A 22948-nucleotide genomic window follows, 5' to 3' on the forward strand; every position below is an offset into this window, starting at 1 on the left:
CCCTGGCGAGGGGCACCGAGGGAGAAGAGGGACAGAGGCAGGGAGGGAGAAGGAAGAGGCTGAGCGAGGAGGGGAGGAAAACGCTCGTCCCCTCCCCTGCCCCAGGAAGGTCCCCTGGGCTAGTCTCCACTGACACCCACTGGGGAGGCAAACAGAATTAAAGGCACAACCAGGGGCGGGGACCTGACAGACCCGCCCCCTTGCGGCCATCTGGAGGCTGTCTGGAGCCCCATGCCGAGCTAAACGCTGTGCCAAGTTCTTCCCTTCCCTTATTCCTTTAATCTCCACCACAACCTTGGGTTGTGTTACCCTGTTGAGGAAGCCTATTGAATATACCCTGGACTGCCAGAAGATCGAACACAACAGTCCTGGAAGAAGTACAGCCAGAATGCTCCTTGGAAGCTTGGATAGCTAGACTTCTTCTCACATACTTTGGACATGTTATCAGGAGGGACCAGTCCCTGGAGAAGGACAGCATGCTTGGCAAAGAAGAGAGTCAGGGAAAAAGACACTCAGAGATGGATTGACACAGTGGCTGGAACAATGGGATCAAACATAGCAAGGATTGTAAGGGTGGCACAGGACCAGACAGTGTTTCATTCTGCTGTACATAAGGTCACTATGAGTCGGAATCGACTCGACAGCATCTAACAACAACAACAACCTTGGGAGGTATATATTACAATCTTCCTTTACAGATGGGGAACTGAGGCACAGGGTGGCTCCATCACAGGGAACCCTGGCAGTGCCTGCATTCCAGTGCAGGCCTGCTTGGCTTTGCTGCTCCCTGCCTTCCTGAACCCAGAACCTGTGGCCTCATGGTACAGTCTTCCCATCAGCATGCCTGGACCCTGGGGTGGGCTGCAGGGGTGGCCACCCACCCAGCTCCATCTGTTGCCAGTGGCACTCTGCCCCCTGCCCTCCTATTTGCAGGTGCCCCCATTCACCAGGCCTTTTCACATGCTGGGCCTCCGGTGCCTGGAATCCATGTCCCTTTCCCCCCATGCACCTTCCCCATCTCTCATCACCTTAATATCACCTCGCCCCCTTTCTCTAAGCCCCACGCTGTATCTTCATTGCTTGTTCATGTGTCTGTCTCCCCCACCCTCACCCTGCATCCAGCACCAGCTCATAGAGGGCAGGGACTGGCCCTTATTCACCCAAGTATTCCCAGGCCCAGCGTGGGGCCAGCTCAAAGTTGGTGCTCAGGGTTTGCTGAATGAACCAATGGACAAATGGATGACAAGAGCCTCTCCTGGGTGCTTTCCGGTTCCTCCGGGGTCAGAAATCTTAGCTATTTCCTCACTAGGCCTTGCAGCCACTTCACTTATCAATACTCTTGGGGTGTTTTCATGTAAAGCACAAAGCCTGGGCATATCCCGTGCCCCTTAAAGAGTCTCTGAAAGGAGAAAACTTCACAGACAGCCCCATAGGTCTCTGACTAAAAAAAAAAAAAAAAAAAAAAACCCATTGCCATCAAGTCCAATCTGACTCATAGCAACCCTATAGAGTGGAGTAGAACTGCCCCACAGAGCTTCCAAGGAGAGCCTGGTGGATTTGAACTGCAGACCTTTTGGTTAACAGATGTATCGCTTAACCACTAGGCCACCGGGGCTTCCAGCCTCTGGCTAGTGGGGAAGATTTTCCAGAAGGCCTGGTTTGGGAGGTGGGGGAAGCCTTTTTGTTACTTCCAGTCAGCTCTGCTACTCTGGTTCTGTCCCCTCAGTGGGACTCAGGGTAAGACCCTGAAGCCTGGGGGCCTCAGTTTCTCCAAGTATATAGGAGGAGGCCATAACCCACAGCTAGGCTTCTCAGGCTACTGTGTGAGGCTCAGTGACATGGCAGCTGGAGAGAGCCAAGGGTCGGGGAGCCTGACTAGGCACAGGCTGAGGGGAGAGGGCATTGCCAATCACTGTGCCTGCCCTCGGCCCAACCAGGCCCTGCCTGCCTCCCCGCCCGCCCCGACAGCCCTCCAGCTCCGCAACCACCTCAGGGGTGAGAGGAGAGGGAAGGGCCCCCATCCAGAGCGCCGAGACAGGGTCCTTGCAGGCAGCAGGCGCCGCTCTCCGGCCTCACAGAAGACGGATCGCTCCCTTAATCACTCTGGAAAAGAACCCCAAGCCGATATAATATTATAATTAATTAATTCACTAAAAAGGTATTAAATTTCTCTCCCCCCTGTGGATATTATCTGAATTCATTGACCTTTAGAAAAATCACCCTCTAATTGTAACCAGGTCCAAAAGCATTTGCAGCCCGTCCCTTTTACATTAGTAATATCTTCCCGGACTCAGCTCTGGCTGCTTAAATATTGTATAAATTCCACTCCCCACCCCCCACCTTGGAAAAGAGAGAGCAAAGAAAAAAGATGAGGCTGGAGGAGCCTGAAAGGGGAATGGGGACTGGACCACTGAGAGGTGGGGGTCCCAGAAGGTGAGGGGCAGGAAGTGATCAAGGTGCTCTTTCTTTGATGCTCAACTTCGAAGGTGACTTGGAGGAGTGGGGGAGGGGGATGGGCTCTGAGATGAGGGAAACATGTGGGTGGGAGCCCCAGTGCTAAGCTTGGAGTTCTTTTTTTAGGCAGCCATGTGTTTCTGGGGAAAAGATTCATAGTATGTATCAGACTCTCATGGGAGTTGGTGGCCCCAGACAGTAAAGAACCCCTGATTTGACAGAATGGTGGGTATGGAAACTTGAGAAATTCCTAGCAGTACATGTTGAGTTCCACCTTCTTCCCTCCCAGGCTTCCACTCTAGTTCTGCCATGTTCATAAACGGTGGAGCAGACCTCAAGAAGATGTGGCTGAATATTCAGGACTTTGACTCGATGGCATTGGGTTTGGTTTGGGTTTGGGTTTGCCAAGGCTGAAGAGGTAGCCAGTAAGAAACAGAGAACCAGTGCTGCCCCTGGGCCAGCGAGGCAGGGTCACAGTAAACTCCTGGCCTTGTCTGAACTGGAAGGGGAAAGGCCCAGCAGATGGCAGGGACAGAAACCCCCCCTTCCTGTGTGTGCATATCTGTGAACATGTCTCTGTGGGCCCGGATCCCCGCTCCCTCACTGTACAAGGGGCCAGAGGCTGGCCTGTGGTAAAGACAGGCAAATGCAGGAAGGAACTGGAGCTGAGGATGTTGGGATGAGGGACTGGGTGCTGTCTGCATCCTTGCCCGTAACAGTCTCCGCCCCCCAGCACCCTGGCTCTAGCTTTGGGCCCCATGTAGGACCAAGGGGGCTACAGCTGCTTGTCCTTCCCCTAGCTTGGACTCCCTTTCCATCAGACCCCATTCTCTTTTCACACTTTTGTTCATTCTAAAGGCCTGGGAGGAAGGGGTGTGGTCAAGTCCATCCCTGCTTTCACAGAAGCTCAACTTATCCACTCCACGTTTTTAAAAATAATTTTCTCCCTGGATCCGACATCTGGAAAGGTGTTGTCTATCAAACAAAGAACATGTATGAAAAATGCCTTTGCCTTCCACTCTTATTTAATTGGAGATATAACCACAGTGCAAAGCTGACAGCGAGACGCTATTCCAGCCATAAGCTAAGGGCCCTGAGGGCCAGTTTCAGATACAGGTACACTCTCTGGTGACTTGTTGAAACGCTGAAAGTAGCACCTGTGCCTGCCTTAGCCAGACCTGCTGGACTCCAAGGGTGGACGCTCTGAGGCAAGCAGCCTGGAATGTACAATAAAACTGAGACTCCCCCACCAACCCTACACCCCCAACCGGGGCAGGCAACTGCTGGGTCCTTGCCTTGCGGCGCCCTCTTGTGGGAAGAACCTCACTGGCACCCTCGGTCCTGCCCAATTTGTCTGGAGGCTCCACTCCCAGGCCCACCTAAACTGCACATGGTGGACACAGGGCTGAAGGAGCCCAGGTGGGTGGAGTAGAGGATACAGGTGGCCCTGAAGGGCTGATGAGGGCTCGGGCGATGTGCTCTCCACTCCAATGAGTGAATCCCGAGGGAAAAGGGAAAGCCCTAGGGAGGCACCCAGAATCCTGAGTATTCAAGTGGGCAGGGAGAGATTTCCCAACTGCCTGAAGGACGGGCCTTGGGAGTTCCCTCACCCCCTCTGGGGCCAAGGCAGCACAAGTCGGGGCCCACCAGGTGTCTCCCAGCCTGAGTCCAGGGCTTGTGCCAGGAAGGCCTCAGAGCGGGGTTCCCAGGGCAGCGCGGGTACCGGGGCGGTGGGGCGAGGCCTCGAATTGGAAGAAGGCACCAGCGTCCAGCTGGCTCAGGCGCCACAAGGTCACCCACCGCTCGGTCTGACCTTGAGATTAATCCTGCCGCCTCTGCCAGCCCGGATGCCACCAGCGCCCATACTGCCCGGCCTGCTTTCCTTCTCTCCCCTCACACATTAATTGCACCAATGTTGATCTGATCTCTTATCCTGCACAGAGGAAATTGCCCTCTTAGCCATTTTCATCCTGGGATTTTTTTTTTTTTTTAATTAAACCCCCTCTGCCTCCAGGAACCCTGCGAGGTGGGGAAGCCATTTTGGTCTCTGCCTGAAGACTGTGGAAGACCCCAAGGAACTGGAGAAGGGGGGGGGGGGGAGGGACCCTCCCACCAACAGCTCTTAGCTCCTAAAGGAAATGTTGGAGGTTCAAGTCCACCCAGAGGTGGCTTGGAAGAAAGGCCTCATGATCTACTTCCAAAAAACCAGCCACTGAAAACCATATGGAGCACGGTTCTACTCTGATACACATGAGTTGGCATTGACTCCACAGCACCTGGTTTTCCCTCCCTCCAGATACCTGGCTCATGCAGATGCCCCAAGCCCATCTCCACATCCTGGGTGAGATCATAAAGTCCCAGCACTTTGGAGCCAAAGGAACTACTATGGGAACTTTGTGTGGTGGGGAGACTGAGGCCCAGAGAGAGGAAGGATTTGCCTGACAGCATCGGAGCAGGGAGGAGAAGCTGTGTACTTGACTCTTCCCAAATTAGTCCCTGTCTTTCCTCCTTTATCCATACCTTTGGGTCCAGATCCAAAGGACACAGCCCCTCAGTTACTAGGAAGCCCATTTTGCTAGAAACACCATCAGTGAGCGAGGAGAGGAGCTGGCCTTGCCTCACAGAACACGAGCTCTAGACCTCCAGCTGGGGTCTCAGTCCACCTAGTGAGGGAAAGAATCTGGAGTGGTCACCACCAGAACTGGAGGTGGGGAACAGTAGAAGCATCCACCTCGAGCCAGTATAGCCTGGGCCAAGGAAGGGGGTGCCAGCTAAAGAAAAGCAGCTGGGGACAGCTTATAAGCAACTTCCTGCCTCAGGGTCTCAGGCCACAGCAGAATGTGTGGGACTGGCATGGCTGCAGCGCCATCTTGTGGCCATAGGGAGGGACAACAACCCCAACACCACACAACCCTTGCAGTAACTTACAGCAAGGCTACCTCTCCATCTTCTCATAGGGCAGGGGCTGGGGTATTGGGGGGAACCGAGTGATGAGCTTGCCCCCTCCTCTCTGTATCCCCCCACCCTGGCCTCCATCAGGGGACATTCAAACTCAGAATCCAGAGAGGAGCCCACCGAGTCGAATCCTCCCCTGTTCTCTGTCAACCCTAAACCCACTCCAAAGAGACAGGACAAGCCGGTACAAAGCACAGTGTTTACTAAAGGCACAAAGTGGGAAGCCTGGAGGGGAGCTGCTCTTCCGGCAGTGACCCCATTCTAACCCGAGCCCAGCCCCTCCTCTCACCGGCCACCCCCACCCTCACACCACCTGGTGGAGAACTGTTAGCACCAAAGGGGGGTGGGATGCCCCACCTGTGTGAGGGGAGAGTACCAGGCTGGGGACCGGCGTATTGCAATCTGAGTCCCAGAAAGGCAGGCCTGGGCACCTCCAGACCAGTCGCTGCCTCAAAAAAGAAGCTTCCTGAACCCCGTGCTCCAGCGCATCCTCCTTCATTGGTTAGGGGAGGTGGGTATCAGGCTCAGATGACAGGACCCCCAGGACCTTCCTACCTCTAGCACATCCTGTCTCCTCCCTTCCCCTCCTGATTTTGCCTCCAGGAACTGGGTCAAAGGCCTGTCCCTGCCCAGCCCCTCCCAGGGGGCTGCCTTTGGGAGGCACTGAGTCGGGTGGGGGGTTTCTCCTGACCCCACAGGCTGCCAGGCAGGCACTAAGTCCAAACAGGGAGCCAATGGGGAGTGAGGCAGGGCAGGTGGCTACTTCACACACAAGTGCAGCCTGAAGGGAGGGAGGGAGGTGGCCCTGGCCCTCCCAGCCCCCAGGCTTGCCCCTGTTCCCCAGTACGGGGGCAGCCAGGGTCACAGCACATCGCCCTCCTCCATGCTGAAGCTGCTCCTGCGGCTGCTGGCCTTAGAGGCCTCGGGTGACATGGTAGAGAAGAGAGGGTCGGAGGCCAGTGGTAGCAGTGAGTCGTCCAGGAGCATGAGGTCCAGATCCTTCTTGGACAGGCCAGGGAATGGGGATCCATGCTCAGGCCCCAGGGCCTCAGAGTAGCCCGGGGGCCCCTCGTTGCCCCCGCCCCCAAAGCTCAAGCTGTGGCTGAAGTCCAGGGGGTGGAATGGGGACTGCTGCTGGGGCAGCTGGGCCGGCGGGGGCGGTGGGGCCTGGGGGGGCAGAGCCTGGAGCGGCTCAGGGTCAGGGACCTCGGCCCCCAGCAGCAGCGCCTCCCCTGGGCCCTCGTCGCTGGGCAGCTCTTGCTTCACCACCTGCTGCGTCAGCTCAGCCATGTTCACGCCTGATGGGGAGGTGGTCGGGAGGCCGTGCACTCGAGCTTGCATCTCCAGCTCCTGCAAGGGAGCAGACAGAGGGCTAGAGGCACATGCCATGGGCACCAGCTGCCAAGCTTCCCCTCCCGCCCCCAGACCAGGCCACAGCCATTGCCCCCTCTCCTACTGGCACCCCATTAAACCCATTACCGTGGAGTCAATTCTCACAGCGATCCTATAGGACAAAATAGAACTGCCCCATATGGTTTCCAAGGAGTGGTTGGTGGATTCGAACTGCTGACCTTTTTGTTAGCAGCCAAGCTCTTAACCACTGCGCCACCAGGGCTCCAGTGGCACCCAACACCACCAACTGTCTCAGCTGGAAGAAAGCATAGGGTAGCTCTAGAGTCTAGATTCTTTTCAAACTACAAGTCACAACTCATTAGTAGGTTGTGAAACCACTTAGTGAGTCTTGACCAGCTCTCTCTCTCTGTTTTAATTGAAATAGGCTTGCCTAGACTAGACTAAAATTGAAGCTATCAGAACGCACTGCTTCTCTTAAGGGTGAGTGTTCTTTCAATAGACTTTGATTTTGGTTGTGAGTGTGTGTGTATGCTGAGTTGTAATGTAAATTATAATAACTAGCATGGGAAACAGTCGAAAATATTTGAAAGCTGCATCTACTCACTCTTTGTATAGCGGGCCAGCCTCAGAAGCCCCCAACGCAGAGCCAGGACTAGAATCTGGGGCTCCAGATAGTGGGACTGACTCTCCCAGGCCCTTGTTCTTTAGTTTGCATCCTCCTGCTCCCCGTGTTGGTTCTTAATGCTATCCACCAAATAGTCCCAGCTCTCTGCCTTTCAGGCACATGGTAGGTTTGCACTTTCCTGCCTCCTTGAGGTTAGGTGTGGCTGTGTACTTGCATTGACCCAAAAAAATTGAACAGAAGTGGCACACATCACTTCTGTGGGAGCTTTAAGAGCCAGCCCTTGATGTGCCTGTCCATCACCCCGGATCCCAGAATGAGGGTCTTGCAGAGCAGAGCCCCCAGCTGATACTTGTTGCTGAAAGGTGCTGATATATGGGGATCGTTTGTTACCACACATCACAGAGCTCATCCTGACTGATATAAGCCCCTCCTCATGGGCACTATTCCCATGTCTTCAATACCAGAGGTGTCAAGCACTATCCCTGGGGTCAGGGATCAGAGGTCAGAGTTACCCAGGAGGTCCAAGGTGAGGGGCCAGACCTGGATGCGGAGCAAGAGCTGCTTGTTGGTCATCTCCAGGCGCCGAGAGTGGTTCTCGAGCTCCCTGGACTTCTGCAGGTCCCTCTGCATCCTCCGGATGTAATCAACTGAGGCCTTGAGGATGGTGCCCTTGTTCCAGCGAACGTCCCTGCAGCCGGCCAGCACACAGTCAGAGCGGCATGCTCGGAGGAGCCTTGTCAGGCACTCGGCAGGTACATCCAAGTCTGACTTTCATGGTGGGAGCCTGTTGCCTGCCCTGGCCTTGCCCAAAAGCCCCAGACCTAGCCACCCTCTGTTTGTGGTGGAAGGAGATCTCAGCCTACCCAGAACAGGCCCTCCCAAGTGACTTCTGTTGCCACCAATCACCTCACTGATCCTGTGGAACCCAGTGACTTGGAGCAGCCTCCTTCCCAAGGTCTGCCATCCCAGCCACCAAAACTCTATCCTTGGCTCTCACTCCCCTACCCCTGGTTGCCTCTCTCCTCTCCCTCAGCCCAAGGCCCTTGCCAAACCTTCTCAGCATGGCTCTTCATCCACGAAGGCTTCCCTGACCCCTGACTTCCCCGACATCTGCCCCTTTCTGTCTTGAGCCATTCTGACTTGGGGGGAGGAGGGATCTTCCTAATTAGATGGTAAACTCCCAGAAGGCTGGCAACCAAGGGCTTTTCTCCCCATCCTTTCCCTCTAGCAGCTAGTGTGGCACTGCCCTTCCCCAGGCCCCTCCCCTCCCCCCAGAAGCTCACAGGTCATTGGCTTTGGGGATCAGCATTCCCAGCTCCTTGATGCGGTCATTGATGTTGAACCTCCTTCTCCTTTCAACTACAGGTAACAGATTCAGGAGGGAGCAATTAGAGGGATGAGACCCATCTAGGAAGAGGGGCCCAGCCCAGGAAGAGCTACCTCAGGGGCAACCTGCAGCTTAGATTTAGCCCTTCTGGGATGTAATGGGTGGCCAACCAACAGGGATTCTACCAGGTGGGTGCGGGACACAGGCCAGACACAGAGGTAAGGAGCACTGCAAGGAGGAACCACCCCTGGTCAGGCCATTAGCTGAGCAAAGGGGCCTGTGGGAGAGCCCTTCCCCACTACACAGAATTCTTTCTGGAGTCCTAGGTTCCATGCCCCTGCTCCCTAAAAACAGCCAATCTGATAAACTCATTCACTCTGAATGGCTATCCCTTCCTGGAAGCCTCCTCTCCCACCCCATCCTAAAGAAGACTGGTGGAGAGGGGGCAATGAGAGCCCACCTGAGTCACACCAATGGGAGAACTTAAGGCATCTGCAAGGGCCTTGGTCTTGACTAGGGCTCCTCCTAGGACCTGTGCTGGTCAGGGAATGGGTTTTTAGCCAGCCCAGGTGAGCAGGAGGAAGAGGGAAGGACGTCAGGGGGAGGGGCTGGGCAGGACTCACTTAGGTTGTGATTGTCTTTCTTCTGCCTCTCCTTGGCCAGGGCCCGACTCTCAGCATCTGGAGGCAGGTGGAGAAGGAGAGAGGAGCTGGGCAGGGGCAAGAAAGAGAGAGAGGAAGGGCGAAGCTGGGCAAGCCGGGAGGTGGTACCTGTGAGCTCTCGCTTCTGGGTCAGGTCGGCGGGGCAGGAGCTGCTGGTGACACCCACCAGGGAGGCTGTGACCTGGGGGTCGCCGCTGTACACGTTCAGGTGGCTACTGGACAGGGGCAGCTGTGGGGCAATGTAGCGGGGGGACCGGGTGAGCAGCCTCCTCTCCATGAGGGCCTAGAGACACCTGGGGCAAGCCATGTTGGTGTCTACTGGGCCACAGTCTAGGTTTTAAGGGATCTGCAGTCAGCTCCAGGGACATCAGGATTCACCCTGGGCCCCTGCACCCTGCACGCGAACTGAAAATTTGCAGTCCAGAGCAGATGCAGACCCCGCCCTCAGGAGCAACAAGTCTAGGGTGACTGGGAATCAAACCCAGTGATAAACTTGGTGATAGGATTATGCACTAAGCATTGTGGAAGCACAAGAGAGAGGCACCTAATCCACTCTGGAGTTTCTGGAATGTTTCCTGGAAGACCAAACCAAAAACAAGCCTATTGCGTCTAGGGCTCCTTAAGCACTAACTAGTTGCCACTGAGTTGATTCTGACTCATAGAGACCCTATAGGACAGAGTAGAACTGCCCCAGAGGGTTTCCAAGGAGCAGCTGGTAGATTTGAACTGCCGACCTTTTGATTAGCAGCCGAGCTCTTAACCACTGTGCCACCAGGGAGGACAGGGAACTTGAACTGAGTCCTGAGCGGAGAAGTGAGGAAGGCACTTGGGCAGGGGGTAGAGTACGAGCAGTGTCCCTGGGCGGCACAAAAGGTTAACATACTCATCTGCTAAAGAACTGTTGGAGGTTTGAGTCCACCCAGATGTACCTCAGAAGAAAGGCCTGGTGATCTACTTCTGAAAAATCAGCCACTGAAAACTCTATGGAGCACAGTTCTACTCTGACACCCATGGGGTCGCCATGAATTGGAGCTGATACAACAGAGGTGGCAGTGACAGCTCCCGGGCAGGAGTGTGGAGCAGGATGGTGTGATGAGGGCAGGGGTAGGATGTGCCACTGGGCCCTGGAATGTCTTGTTTGACTTGCAAAGACAGTGGCATTTTGGAATAGGGTGCCAGTAAGGGTTAAGCAGGGCCTGACAGGGACAGATTTGAGCTCTGGGTGGATCTCCCCAGCTCCTGCCACAGAAACACACAGGGTAAATGGCAGGCCCAGAACCACACACAGTACACACACTCTAGCCCCCTCCCTCCGTTCCCAGCCCTTGCTTCCCAGGTGGCTGCAGGCTTCAGACCCAACTGGTCCCAGCCAGCTCCTGCAGACTGACTCGGCAATGTCACCACAGGAACTGGGGACTTTCCCTTGGTGTCATGGGAAGGGGGTCAGAATCAAGCCACCAGGCTCAGCAGGTGGAGCCCAGGCCCAAGGGGCAGGAGTGAGCAGTTGAGGTTTGGGACCGCCAAAACAGTTTGGGGGGACAGCACAACTAGCAATTCCACCTGTTCAGTGTGAACACTTGTCACCCTTACTCAGAGCAGACCCACCATTTCTTGCCTCATCTAATCTGCCCACAATCCTATGGGTAGATGGCATCACCCCTATTTTGCAGCTGAGAAGACTGAGGCTCAGAAGGGTTGAAGGCCTTCCTGAGGGTCATATCAAAAGGCTGAAGCCAGGCTTCTTGATTCTAAGCCTGGCTCCTTACACCTGCCACCTCACCCCTGCCAGGATGTGTCAGAGAGAGGGATCCTGTGGTTGGAGACAAGGCCAGCCCCTTATCACTGGCCCCATGGAGTGAGAAGCACTGGGCTTGGCAGAGGAGGGGAGTCCCAGCCCTCCAAAGGAACTCATCAGCCCAAGTCTTCCTGTGGACACACAGGCCCATTCCTGTCCCAGGAATAGGTTGTTCCCCTCCTGGAATGCTGCCCCGCCTCCCCTCTGCTGAGGCCCAGCACCAGTACCTCCTTCCCTGCTCAACCCCAGGAAACGCTCCCCCACTGCCCAGTCACCCCTCTGAATTCCCATCATGCACCAGGGCCTCCCCACGGCTTCTTTTCTGAGACATCATTCTGCTTGGCCCGGGCCTCCTCACACCGTTTGATAGGGTGGCTCTCACCTCTGAAGCAAGATGCCAGGTCTGCCCAGGTGACGACCCTGTCTCTAACTCTTCCCCCATCTCAGAGCCACTGTGGGAGCTCTGCCCACCACCACCCTTCCACTTGCACACTTGCCCAACCCAGCCAGCAGTACCGTGTTGGGCATCTGAATTTCAGGATTGATGTAGCCCAGGACATCATCCAGACGCATAATGTTGTCAATGACATCATCAAACTGAAAAGAGAAAGAGTCTGTCTTGGGTGGGCCTGCTGGGAGAAGGGGCAGGGCAGGGGCAGGAGCCCTGGGACAGCCACAGAGCTAGAGGGACCATGAGGCCCACCTCACCCAGTCCATTCATCTGGGGAAGGAGCACACAGGCCCAGAGATGGGATGAGCTGCCCAGGCTCCACAGGCCCCAAGGCCCAGGCCAGGACTCTTCCCAAGGAACCAAGCTGCCCAGGGAGCTTCCTTTACCTACGTATGTCTGGACATGGCTTTGTGGGCGTGCTGGGCTTTCTTTTGTGAGTCTCCTGCTTTTCCCTAGCAGGGCTTTCAAAAGTGGGTATGGTGTTTTCTCTGTGAGGCTGGGGCTCCCTGAGGGCAAATCTGTGTCTCCTCCTCAGATTGGGGCTCCCTGAGGGCAGGGCTGTGTCTCTCCCTCAGACTGGGGCTCCCTGAGGGCAGGGCTGTGTCTCCCTCTCAGACTGGGGCTCCCTGAGGGCAGGGCTGTGTCTTTCCCTCAGACTGGGGCTCCCTGAGGGCAGGGCTGTGTCTCCCCCTCAGACTGGGGCTCCCTGAGGGCAGGGCTGTGTCTCTCCCTCAGACTGGGGCTCCCTGAGGGCAGGGCTATGTCTCCCCCTCAGACTGGGGCTCCCTGAGGGCAGAGCTGTGTCTCTCCCTCAGACTGGGGCTCCCTGAGGACAGGGCTGTGTCTCCCCCTCAGACTGGGGCTCCCTGAGGGCAGGGCTGTGTCTCCCCCTCAGACTCGGGCTCCCTGAGGACAGGGCTGTGTCTCCCCTCAGATTAGGGATCCCTGAGGGCAGAGCTGTATCTCCCCTCAGATTGGGACTCCCTGAGGGCAGAGCTGTGTCTCCCCTCAGACTGGGGCTCCCTGAGGGCAGAGCTGTGTCTCCCCTCAGACTGGGATTCCCCGAGGGCAGCATCCTGTCTCTGCCATTAGTCTAGGAGTCCCAGGAGCAGAGCACCTGGCACCAGCTCTGCCCACAGCAGCCAAGGGCCAGCTCCTCACTCACCTCCCTCTCAGTGTTGGAGCCGATGTGCAGCATGGCCATGGGGCTGTTGGGAGCACTATTGCCGGCCGAGGAAGACACCACATGTCCAGCCCGCACCCCCGGGGAGGCAGCAGGAGGGGGCTTTGGGGAGCCCTGGGCTGGGCTAATGTGGGCAGCAAACTTGTTTCCGTAGGTCTCAGACAGGTACTCCCGCACCTTCTGGTCCCGGGACTGCTGCAGGTGGTAGGAGGTGGGGTTCTCCAGGTAGGACTGCACCTGGGAGAGAGGGAAAACAAAGATCTAGGGGGGGCCTGGGACCCATGGGGGCAGCGCGAGGGGCAGATCTTACCTTCAGCACTTCCCCAGGCACTGGTGGTGGAGACTGGAAGTGGACGGGGGTGTTGATGGCCGGGGTGGGTGGCCCCCCCAGCTGCTGCTGCTGCTGCTGCTGCTGCTGCTGCATGTAATGCATGACGGCCTGCTGCTGCATGCGCTCCCGCTGCTCCTCCTGCTGCGCCTGCTCCCGCATGAGCTGCATGCGCAGCCCAATGCGTGACGCCATGGCGGCTGCTGGCACCGGCTCCCTGTGGAGGAGGGCGTCTGTGAGGGTTAGGGGCATAGCGAGGGTCACGAGCACCCAGGGGCAATCTCTAAATTGCACCCCCCCAAAATTTTCAAGGTGAATAGACATTGATAGTGGTGATGAAAAGGAGAAGCTGGTAGACCCACAACCCAAGTGCGATTTCCCACCACGCCCGGGTCCTGGGAGGCGGGTAGGCTGACGGGCAGGTGACGGGGCAAGCAGCTTCTCCAGGCAGGTGAATCATCCCAGCAGACACCAAGAGCCCCAGCAGCAGAGAGCAGCACTGGGCATAGCTAAAGTAGGCGCCAGCCTTCTGGAGCAGCTCAAGTCCTACATAGTTTGGTCTTGGACATATCTCTGGACTGTGTGGTATCACCCCTTTCGACACTCTCACCTGGTGTGGTCTGCACCCCCAAGTGATGACACTGGTGCCTCAGAGTGTCATTCTGTGCCTCATCTGGTGTACCCTTGGACTTGTGCCTGGGGCAACTGCCCCCCTCTGAGGCTCTTGATCTCTTCAAAGCACTGGGTCTTGTGAGAGGGGGCCAGGGCAAATGGGATCATAGCCGTTGTACAGGACAGCACAGTGAGGCCCTGAGAGGGGAAGGATTTGCTCAAGGTCACCAAGCAAGTGTGTGACAGAGCAAAGACTTGAATCCGGGCAGTGTTTCGTTCTGTTGTACATCGAGTCACTGTGAGTTGGAACTGGTTGATGGCACCTAACAACCTAACAGGCCAAAAATGTAGACTCCCTCTTCTTCACCGTTTTCAGTTGGTGCGGTGTAACGGGTTGCTTTTCTGTGGCCTATCTTACCATGATCTTGTAACTCCCACCCAAGAGACTGAGTAGGACTGTGCAAATAAGGTAATTGTGGCCCACCAAGCGGATTGGTCAGTTTTGCCATCCGACTAGGCTTGAAATGAGCCATACCAGAGGTAGGAAGGGAGGATCTCACCACCACCAAGGAAGAAGAGCCTGGAGCAGAGTATGTCCTTTGGACCTGGGATTCCTGCACTGAGAATCTCCTGGGAGAGGAGACCGAGACAGAGAGAGAGAGAGAGAACTATAATACCAAAGAGAGTGAGAAGCAGCTGGCAAAGAAACAGCAGCAGCAGAGGCAAGAGACCTTTAGGTACTTGGTGGAGCTAAACCCACAGAGCTAGAGCTGAGCATCTTCAGGCCGAGGCTTCCTGGTGAATTGGGGTACCTCAGGGTACTTATCAGCAGAACTAAAACAGCTTTTTAGCACTTGCCCAAACAGGGCACAGACTGGGAGCCAGAGAGAGGCATGCCTGCAGGCACGGCTGAGAAGGAGCTGTCCTGACTGAAGAACTGTATCCTGAGTGTCTGTTGATCTTGATTTTCCTTCCCTCTTGTAAAGTTAAAGAAGGTCAGATGCTGCCCCCACATTTTTTACAGTTGGTCAACCCCAAAAGCTTAGAGTGAACACCTCTCTTTCTCTCACATTCTGATCCTGTCAGATCTCAACTCAAATATACCCTCCACCCATAATAAAACCTATTAAGAAAGCATTTTGCATCCCACTTTGGAGAGTGGCATCTGGGGTCTTGAACACTAGCAAGCAGCCATCTAAGATGCATCAATTGGTCTCAACCCACCTGGAGCAAAGGAAATGAAGAACACCAAAGACACAGGGTAATTATAAGCCCAAGAGGCAGAAAGGGTCACATAAACCAGAGACTACATCAGCCTGAGACCAGAAGAACTAGATGGTGCCCAGCTACAACCAATGACTGCCCTGACAGGGAACACAACAGAGAGCCCCTGAGGGAGCAGGAGAGCAGTGGGATGCAGACCTCAAATTCTCGTAAAAAGACCAGACTTAATGGTCTGACTGAGACTAGCAGGACCCCGGAGGTCATGGTCCCCAGACCTTCTGTTAGCTCAAGGAGGCACCATTCCCAAAGCCAGCTCTTCAGACAGGGATTGGACTAGATAGAAAAAATGATACTGGTGTGGACCGAGCTTCTTGGATCAAGTAGACACATGAGACTATATGGGCAGCTCCTGTCTGGAGGGGAGATGAGAAGGCGGAGGGGGACAGAAGCTGACTGAATGGACACGAAAATAGAGGGTGGAGAGAGAGTGTGCTGTCTCATTAGGGGGGAAGCAACTAGCAGTATATAGCAAGGTGTATATAAATTTTTGTATGAGAGACTGACTTGATTTGTAAACTTTCACTTAAAATATATAATATATAAAAGCACAATAATAATTAAAATATATATATACACCCTCCACCGACCGCCACCACACATCCACTACCACCAGTATGGGCCCAGCCTCCACCATCTCTCATTCTTGAAGAGGCCTCCTCATGTTCAGACTCTTCCTTCTACCTTTCTCCACAACATTCTGCTCTCAACTCAGTAGCAAGAAGGATCCTGTTAAAGCCCAAGTTGGATCATGACCCTCCTCTGCTCAGAGCCCTCCACGGCTCCCAATCGACTCAAAGGAAAAGCTGAAGTCCTTATAATGGCCTAAAAGGCCCTCTGTGATTCACCCCCACCCCATGCTCCCCTTCTTGCTCCAGACACACCAACCTCTTAAGAGTTCCTCAGACACACTAGGCATGCTCCTACTTTAGGGTCTTGGCACTTGCTGTTCCCTCAGCCTAGGATGCCCTTCTTCCAGGTATCATCATAAGTCAATTCTTCACCTCCTTCAAGGCTCAAATGTCACCTTCTTAGACAGACCTTCCATGACCACCCTATTTAAAATTGCAACCCTCTCCACCACACAAGCACACATTCCCATGACCCTTCCCTCTTTTATTTTCCTCCATATTACTTATCACCATCTTATTACCATGCATTTTTACGTAGTTATTTCATTTATTGTCTCTTCCTCATCAGGACTGCAAACTCCCTCTGAGGGCAGTCATTTTGTCTGTCTTGCTCGCTGGTATACCCTCAGCCTGTAGCCCAGTGCCTAGCATATAGTAGATGCTCAATAAATGTGTGAAGTGAATGAATATTACGTACAAACCAGGCACTGGAGACAAAGCAGAGACCAAGTGTAGTCCCTGAGCTTGCAGAGTCTACAGTCTCGGAAACAAGAAAGCCAAGGCCACAGGCAATGATAACCCTGGGCACACGGAGGACTACTCCCAGTCACTCCATCACCCAGCACATCAGTCCTCATCACCCATGGGTCTCATGGGAACAGGTGGGACTTAGCACCCAAGCCTACGAGGAAGGACAGGACTAGCTCACTGAGTGACCCCAGCCAAGTCCCTTCCCCTCTTCGAGCCTCAGTCTCCCCATGCACAAAATGGAACGGTTGGACCAGGTGACCTCTTAAGTCCCTCCTAGCTGGGATGGACTGAGACTCCTGAGAGTTTCAGAGCCCCTGGGGGTGCCCCTGACTCCACAAGTGTCCAAGAAGGGGCTGGAGGGGCCCTCTCAGGGACATTGGCATTGCAAGAGGCAGTACGGCTTTGTGGGTGAGCAAGGGCTGTAGAGCTGAACAGGCATGGGCTTGAATCTCAGCTCTGCCACCTATTTGCCCTGTGACCTTGGGCAAGTCACATAACCTCTCTGAGCCTCAATTTCCTCATTTGTAAGCAGTTTCAAAAGATGACTGGGGAAGAGCTGCTTCCTCAAAGTTGAGTCGACGTGGATGGAGTCGAGCTTCTGGGACCTTCATTTGCTTATGTGGCACGACTCAAAATGAGAAGAAACAGCTACAAACATCCATTAATAATTGGAACATGGAATGTACGAAGTATGAATCTAAGAAAATTGGAAATTATCAAAAATGAAATGGATCACATAAACATCGATATCCTAGGCATTAGTGAGCTGAAATAGACTGGTATTGGCTATTTTGAATCAAACAACCATAAGGTCTACTATGCCGGGAATGACAACTTGAAGAACGGCTTGCATTCATTGTTAAAAAGAATATTTCAAGATCTATCCTGAAGTACAACACTGTCAGTGATAGGATAACATCCACATGCCTACAAGGAAGACCAGTTAATATGACTATTATCCAAATTTATGTACCAACCACTAGGGCCAAAGATGAAGAAACTGAAGATTTTTACAAACTTCTGCAGTCTGAAATTGATCGAACATGCAATCAAGATGCATTGATAATTACTGGTGATTGGAGCGGGAAAGTTGGAAACAAAGAAGAAGGATCAGTAGTTGGAAAATATGGCCTTGGCGATAGAAATGATGCCAGAAATTGCATGATAGAATTTTGCAAGACCAACGACCTCTTCATTGCAAATACCTTTTTTCACCAACATAAATGGCAACTATATACATGGACCTCGCCAGATGGAATACACGGGAATCAAATCGACTACATCTGTGGAAAGAGAAGATGAAAAAGCTCAATATCATCAGTCAGAAAAAGGCCAGGGGCCAACTGCAGAACAGACCATCAATTGCTCATATGCACGTACAAGTTGAAACTGAAGAAAATTAAAACAAGTCCACGAGAGCCAAAGTACGACCTTGAATATATTCCACCTGAATGTAGAGACCATCTCAAGAATAGATTTGACACATTGAATACTACTGACTGAAGACCAGACAAGTTGTGGAATGACATCAAGGACATCATATGTGACGAAAGCAAAAGGCCATTAAAAAGACAGAAAAGAAAGAAAAGATCAAAATGGATGTCAGAAGAGACTCTGAAACTTGCTCTTGAATGTCAAATAGCTAAAGCAAAAGGAAGAAATGATGAAGTAAAAGAACCGAACAGACGATTTCAAAGGGCAGCTTGAGAAGACAAAGCATTACAATGACATGTGCAAAGAGCTGGAGACGGAAAATCAAAAGGGAAGAACACGCTTGGTATTTCTCAAGCTGAAAGAACTGAAGAAAAAAGTTCAAGCCTTGAGTTGCAATAGTGACGGATTCTACGGGGAAAAAGTTAAACTTCACAGGGAGCATCAAAAGAAGATGGAAGGAATACACAGAGTCACTATACCAAAAAGAACTGGTCGACGTTCAACCATTTCAGGAGGTAACACATGGCAGGAATCAAGGGTACTGAAGGAAGAAGTCCAAGCTGCTCTGAAGGCACTGGCGAAAAACAAGGTGCCAGGAATTGATGGAATATCAATTGAGATGTTTCGACAAACGGATGCAGCGCTGGAAGTGCTCACTCGTCTATGTCAAGAAATATGGAAGACGGCTACCTGGCCAACCGACTGGAAGAGATCTATACATATTTATGTCTATTCCCCAAGAAAGGTGATCCAACCGAAGGCAGAAATTATAAAACAATATCATTAATATCACACGCAAGTAAAATTTTGCTGAAGATCATTCAAAAGTAGCTGGAGCAACACATCGGCAGTGAACTGCCAGAAATTCAGGCCGGTTTCAGAAGAGGACGTGGAACCAGGGATATCATCGCTGATGTCAGATGGATCCTGACTGAAAGCAGAGAATACCAGAAGGATGTTTACCTGTGTTTTATTGACCATGCAAAGGCATTCGACTGTGTGGATCTAACAAATTATGGATAACATTGCAAAGAATGGGAATTCCAGAACACTTAATTGTGCTCATGAGGAACCTGTACACAAATCAAGAGACAGTTGTTCAAACAGAACAAGGGGACACTGAGTGGTTTAAAGTCAGGAAAGGTGTGCATCAGGGTTGTATCCTTTCACCATACCTATTCAACATGTATGCTGAGCAAATAATCCCAGAAGCTGGACTCTGTGAAGAAGAACAGGGCATCAGGATTGAAGGAAGACTCATTAACAACCTGCAATATGCAGATGATACAACCTTGCTTGCTGAAAGTGAAGAGGACTTGAAGCGCTTACTGATGAAGATCACAGTATGGATTACACATCAACATAAAGAAAACAAAAATCCTCACAACTGGACCAATAAGCAACATTGTGATAAGCGGAGAAAAGGTTGAAGGTGTCAAGGATTTCATTTTACTTGGATTCACAATCAACACCCACGGAAGCAGCAGTCAAGAAATCAAAAGAGGCATTACATTGGGCAAATCTGCTGCAAAAGACCTCTTTAAAGTGTTGAAAAACAAAGATGTCACCTTGAAGCCTTACAGTGCGCCTGACCCAAGCGATGTGTTTTCAATCGCCTTATATGCATGCAAAAGCTGGACAATAAAAAAGGAAGACCAAAGAAGAACTGACACCTTTGAATTGTGGTCTTGGCAAAGAATACCGAATATACCGTGGACTGCCAAAAGAACAAACAAATCTGTCTTGGAAGAAGAGAACCAGAATGCTCCTTACACGCAAGGATGGTGAGACTACATCTCACATACTATGGACATGTTATCAGGAGGAATCAATCCCTGGAGAACGACATCATGCTTGGTAAAGTAGAGGGTCATCGAAAAATAGGAAGACCCTCGATGAGATGCATCAACACAGTGCCTGCAACCATGGACTCAAGCACAGCAAGGATTGTGAGGATGGTGCAGGACCAGGCAGTGTTTCATTCTGTTGTACATAGATAGGGTCGCTATGGGACGGAACCAACTTGACGGCACCTAACAACAAGCAGTTTCTACTTCAAAAGGTTGGTTGTGATTGTTAGGGGCTGTCAAGTCAATTTCAACTCATAGCGACCCCACGTGACAGAGTAGAACTGCCCCATAGGGTTTTCTAAGCAATAATCTTTACAGGAGCAGATTGCCAGGTCTTTCTCTCACAGAGCCACTGGGTAAGTTCCAACTGCCAGCCTTTTGGTTAGCAGCTGAGCCCTTAACCGTTGTGCCACCAGGGCTCCTTTCAAAAGGTTGGTGAGAATATTAAGTAAAAATTACACCTCTCACACAGTGTGTGGTTCATGGCCAGCTGAGTTGGTGGGCCATAGATACGCACAAAATTGACCAGGCGAGCTGACCAATGGAGACCAGAGGGCAGAGCAGTGTCTCAAGGTCCTAAGAATGAGCCCAGACCTTATGGGTGGTAGGGGAAAGCCGCACAGGCTAACATGTTCTGCCTAAGGCCAGACATCAGACTAAGCAGTAGCAGAAGGTACTGGCAAATATCCAGTGAAAATCACAGAATCACAGAAATAATAATAACCTGCATTTATTTGAGCAGCTACTGTGTGCCTAGTACTGTTCCAAGGGCTTTAACCTCAAACGGCCCTAAGAGGTACTTTTGATTATTATTCTCCCTTCACAGATAAGAAGAAACAAAGCGCAGGAAGGTTAGGAAGCTTGCTGGAGAGGCAGAGCAGGGACACAATCCCAGGCAGTCTGGCTCCCCAGCCCACGCTCAGGGGCGTCTGGAGACGACCGTATCTCCATATAGAGTTGGAAGGAGCCTGTCCCAGGTAGCACAGCTGGGATGGAGGTTGTGGGGTCCGGAACAGAGCTCGAATCTCCAGATCCCCAGCTGTGCTCCTTCTGCCAGGTGGCTGCCTTTCAAAGTGGGAAAACACCACCCCCTCGAGATCTGCACACTCAGGGGTCACCTTGCCTTCCATCCTCCCTTCTCTATCTGCCTAAGGCCATGATCTGTGAAGCGGCTGCCTCAGCCCCAGGGGTCCCTCTGCCCACCTCACAACAGTCCCCAGGGAGAAAGAACCAGCCATCCCCTTCATTCCCCTCCACCATCCTGCAACAGAGACACAGCTGCAGCTTCTACCCAGGCCTTCACCCGCCCCTTCTCCGGGGGGTCCTAAAGAGGGGTTCCCCTGTCTTTGCCCCCCCCTCCACTGCCCACCACACACACTAGCCCTCCAGACCTTACCAGGTCTGACCCCGGCCCACCCCACTGGTTCGCTCCCCTTGCAGCTGCACCCCCCCACACTGGGGTAGCCCCTCCCAGTGGGGAACAATCTGACTTCAGTTGGGCCTGGGTGGGAGGAGGCAGGGGTGGGCCCCGGGCCTGGCAGTGCCAGCCGGCACGGGTAGGGCTGGGGTAGAACGAGCCCCTTGTTTCTCTGACAAAGGGCTAGGCGCCTGTCCTGGACTGGGCTGGCGCTGGCTTTGCTGGGAGGAGAACCTGGGCTAGGCCCTGCTCAGCCTCTCATGTACGGGGCCACCCTGCAGAGGCCCTGTCCCCTCTCCCAGCCTCAGTTTCCCCATTTGTAAAACAGACATGGGATACCCTGTCCTAACAGCTGCCTGGGGTCTGCCTGAGCCCCCGGGAAAGGATGCTGGAGAGCTGTGAACAGGGAGTCTTACGCCTGGGCCCCTGTCCTCTGCACAGAGGGTGGTTCAGGTGGCAGGGGCAGGGCAGAGTGAGGCTCCTCCCCCCATTGTCAAGGCTGACCCCCCTCACAGAGCTGCTGCTTCTGGTGAAGTTCTAGCCTTCTCACATACCCCCACTCCCGACTCCAGGGGTGCTATGAGTGTGGCCTGGGATAAATGTGTGGGGGTTAAGGAGGGACTTTAGGGGACCTGAAGGAGGATAGGGACAGTCAGGAGAGACCTAAACATAAGGAAACTCAGCCCTGAAATGCACCTGCTCTGTCTCAAAGCCAGAGGGCACTCACAGCCTCCCCCAATGTCTGACCAGGAAGAACTGAGAGGAGGAGTAGGTGAGAACCAAAATGCCCCACCATCTGGACCTCCAGACCCACCCTGCCTGGAAAGAGTTCACCATTCACTCATTCAGTAAATACCAGGTCTCGAGTGCCTGCTACATGCCAGATACCAGGGAGACCATGTTTCCCTGAAGACCCTTCTCCCCTGCCCCGACCCCACTCAGGCAGGCAAGTAACATTCTTCTTCTGAAGGGACTGGCAGTCTGACGCTCAGGGAATTCCTGTTCCTCCCCAGCCCCATGGAAACCTTCAATGAGGAAACAAGGGCCATCTCCCTCACCAGCCCACCTTCTGCCAGTGTTCACCAGAACCTCTCACCTGACTGCCTCTGCCCAAAGCTGAGTCTGGGCTCTAGCTTTGAAAATGAGCTTCACAGTGCAACAGGTGTGGGCTGAGGCCCCGCTCGGCCCAGTACTGCCTGGTGACGTTGAGAAAGTCAATTAACTCTCAGTGCCTCAGAGATAATCATGGTACCTGCCTCGTGGGGCTGTGTGAGGACTCAAGACACGGTGAATGTGTGGAAACCCTTAGGCATTCAGTAAGGGGTAGGTACTAGGTCTCGCCTTCAAGACTGGGTGCCCCTCTGGTCAGGGTCAGAGCTGGTTTCATGTGAGCCTTGCGTGTGCACCCCCCCGCCCCGCTTGCCCAATCAGTCATTTATGCCTGAGTATGAACGAGTTAAGGAGCCCTGGTGGCGCAGCAGTTAAGTGCTTGGCTGCTAAATGAAAGGTCAGTGGTTTGAACCCACCAGCCACTCTTCAGTAGAAAGACCTGGCAGTCTGATTCTGTAAAGATTTACAACCTCAGAAGCCCTGTGGGGCAGTTCTACTCTGTCCTATAGGATTGCTACGAGTTGGAATCAACTTGACAGCAATGGGTGTAGTTTTGGTATGAACCAGCTGGAGAGAGCCTTTCCTTAGGGAAGATTTGGTCAGAGGGAGAAGAAAAATGGGGAGAAATCCCTGGACTCACTGGAAAAAGCATACCCCAGAACAGGAAATACTCACAGACACAGGAAGAAAGATCTCAAAGACATAATGCTGCATGGAAAAAGTAAACTG

The 22948-nt window shown here is 53.2% G+C and overlaps 1 protein-coding gene across 1 annotated transcript in view; it reads right to left on the reverse strand.

The window, feature by feature from the left end:
- Nucleotides 1–2010: 2010 nt before the first annotated feature.
- The window catches only part of TFEB (transcription factor EB), a 52493-nt gene continuing 31555 nt past the window's right edge, over nt 2011–22948 (reverse strand). The window contains 10 exon segments of the mRNA XM_064285828.1: nt 2011–6759; nt 7928–8075; nt 8671–8746; nt 9338–9394; nt 9485–9605; nt 11688–11768; nt 12788–12834; nt 12837–12918; nt 12920–13042; nt 13116–13350. Coding sequence (XP_064141898.1) covers nt 6271–6759; nt 7928–8075; nt 8671–8746; nt 9338–9394; nt 9485–9605; nt 11688–11768; nt 12788–12834; nt 12837–12918; nt 12920–13042; nt 13116–13328 — 1437 coding nt within the window. The 5' untranslated portion in view covers nt 13329–13350 and the 3' untranslated portion in view covers nt 2011–6270.

This window comes from Loxodonta africana, chromosome 1 (assembly GCF_030014295.1).
Source record: "Loxodonta africana isolate mLoxAfr1 chromosome 1, mLoxAfr1.hap2, whole genome shotgun sequence".
Lineage (NCBI taxonomy): Eukaryota > Metazoa > Chordata > Mammalia > Proboscidea > Elephantidae > Loxodonta > Loxodonta africana.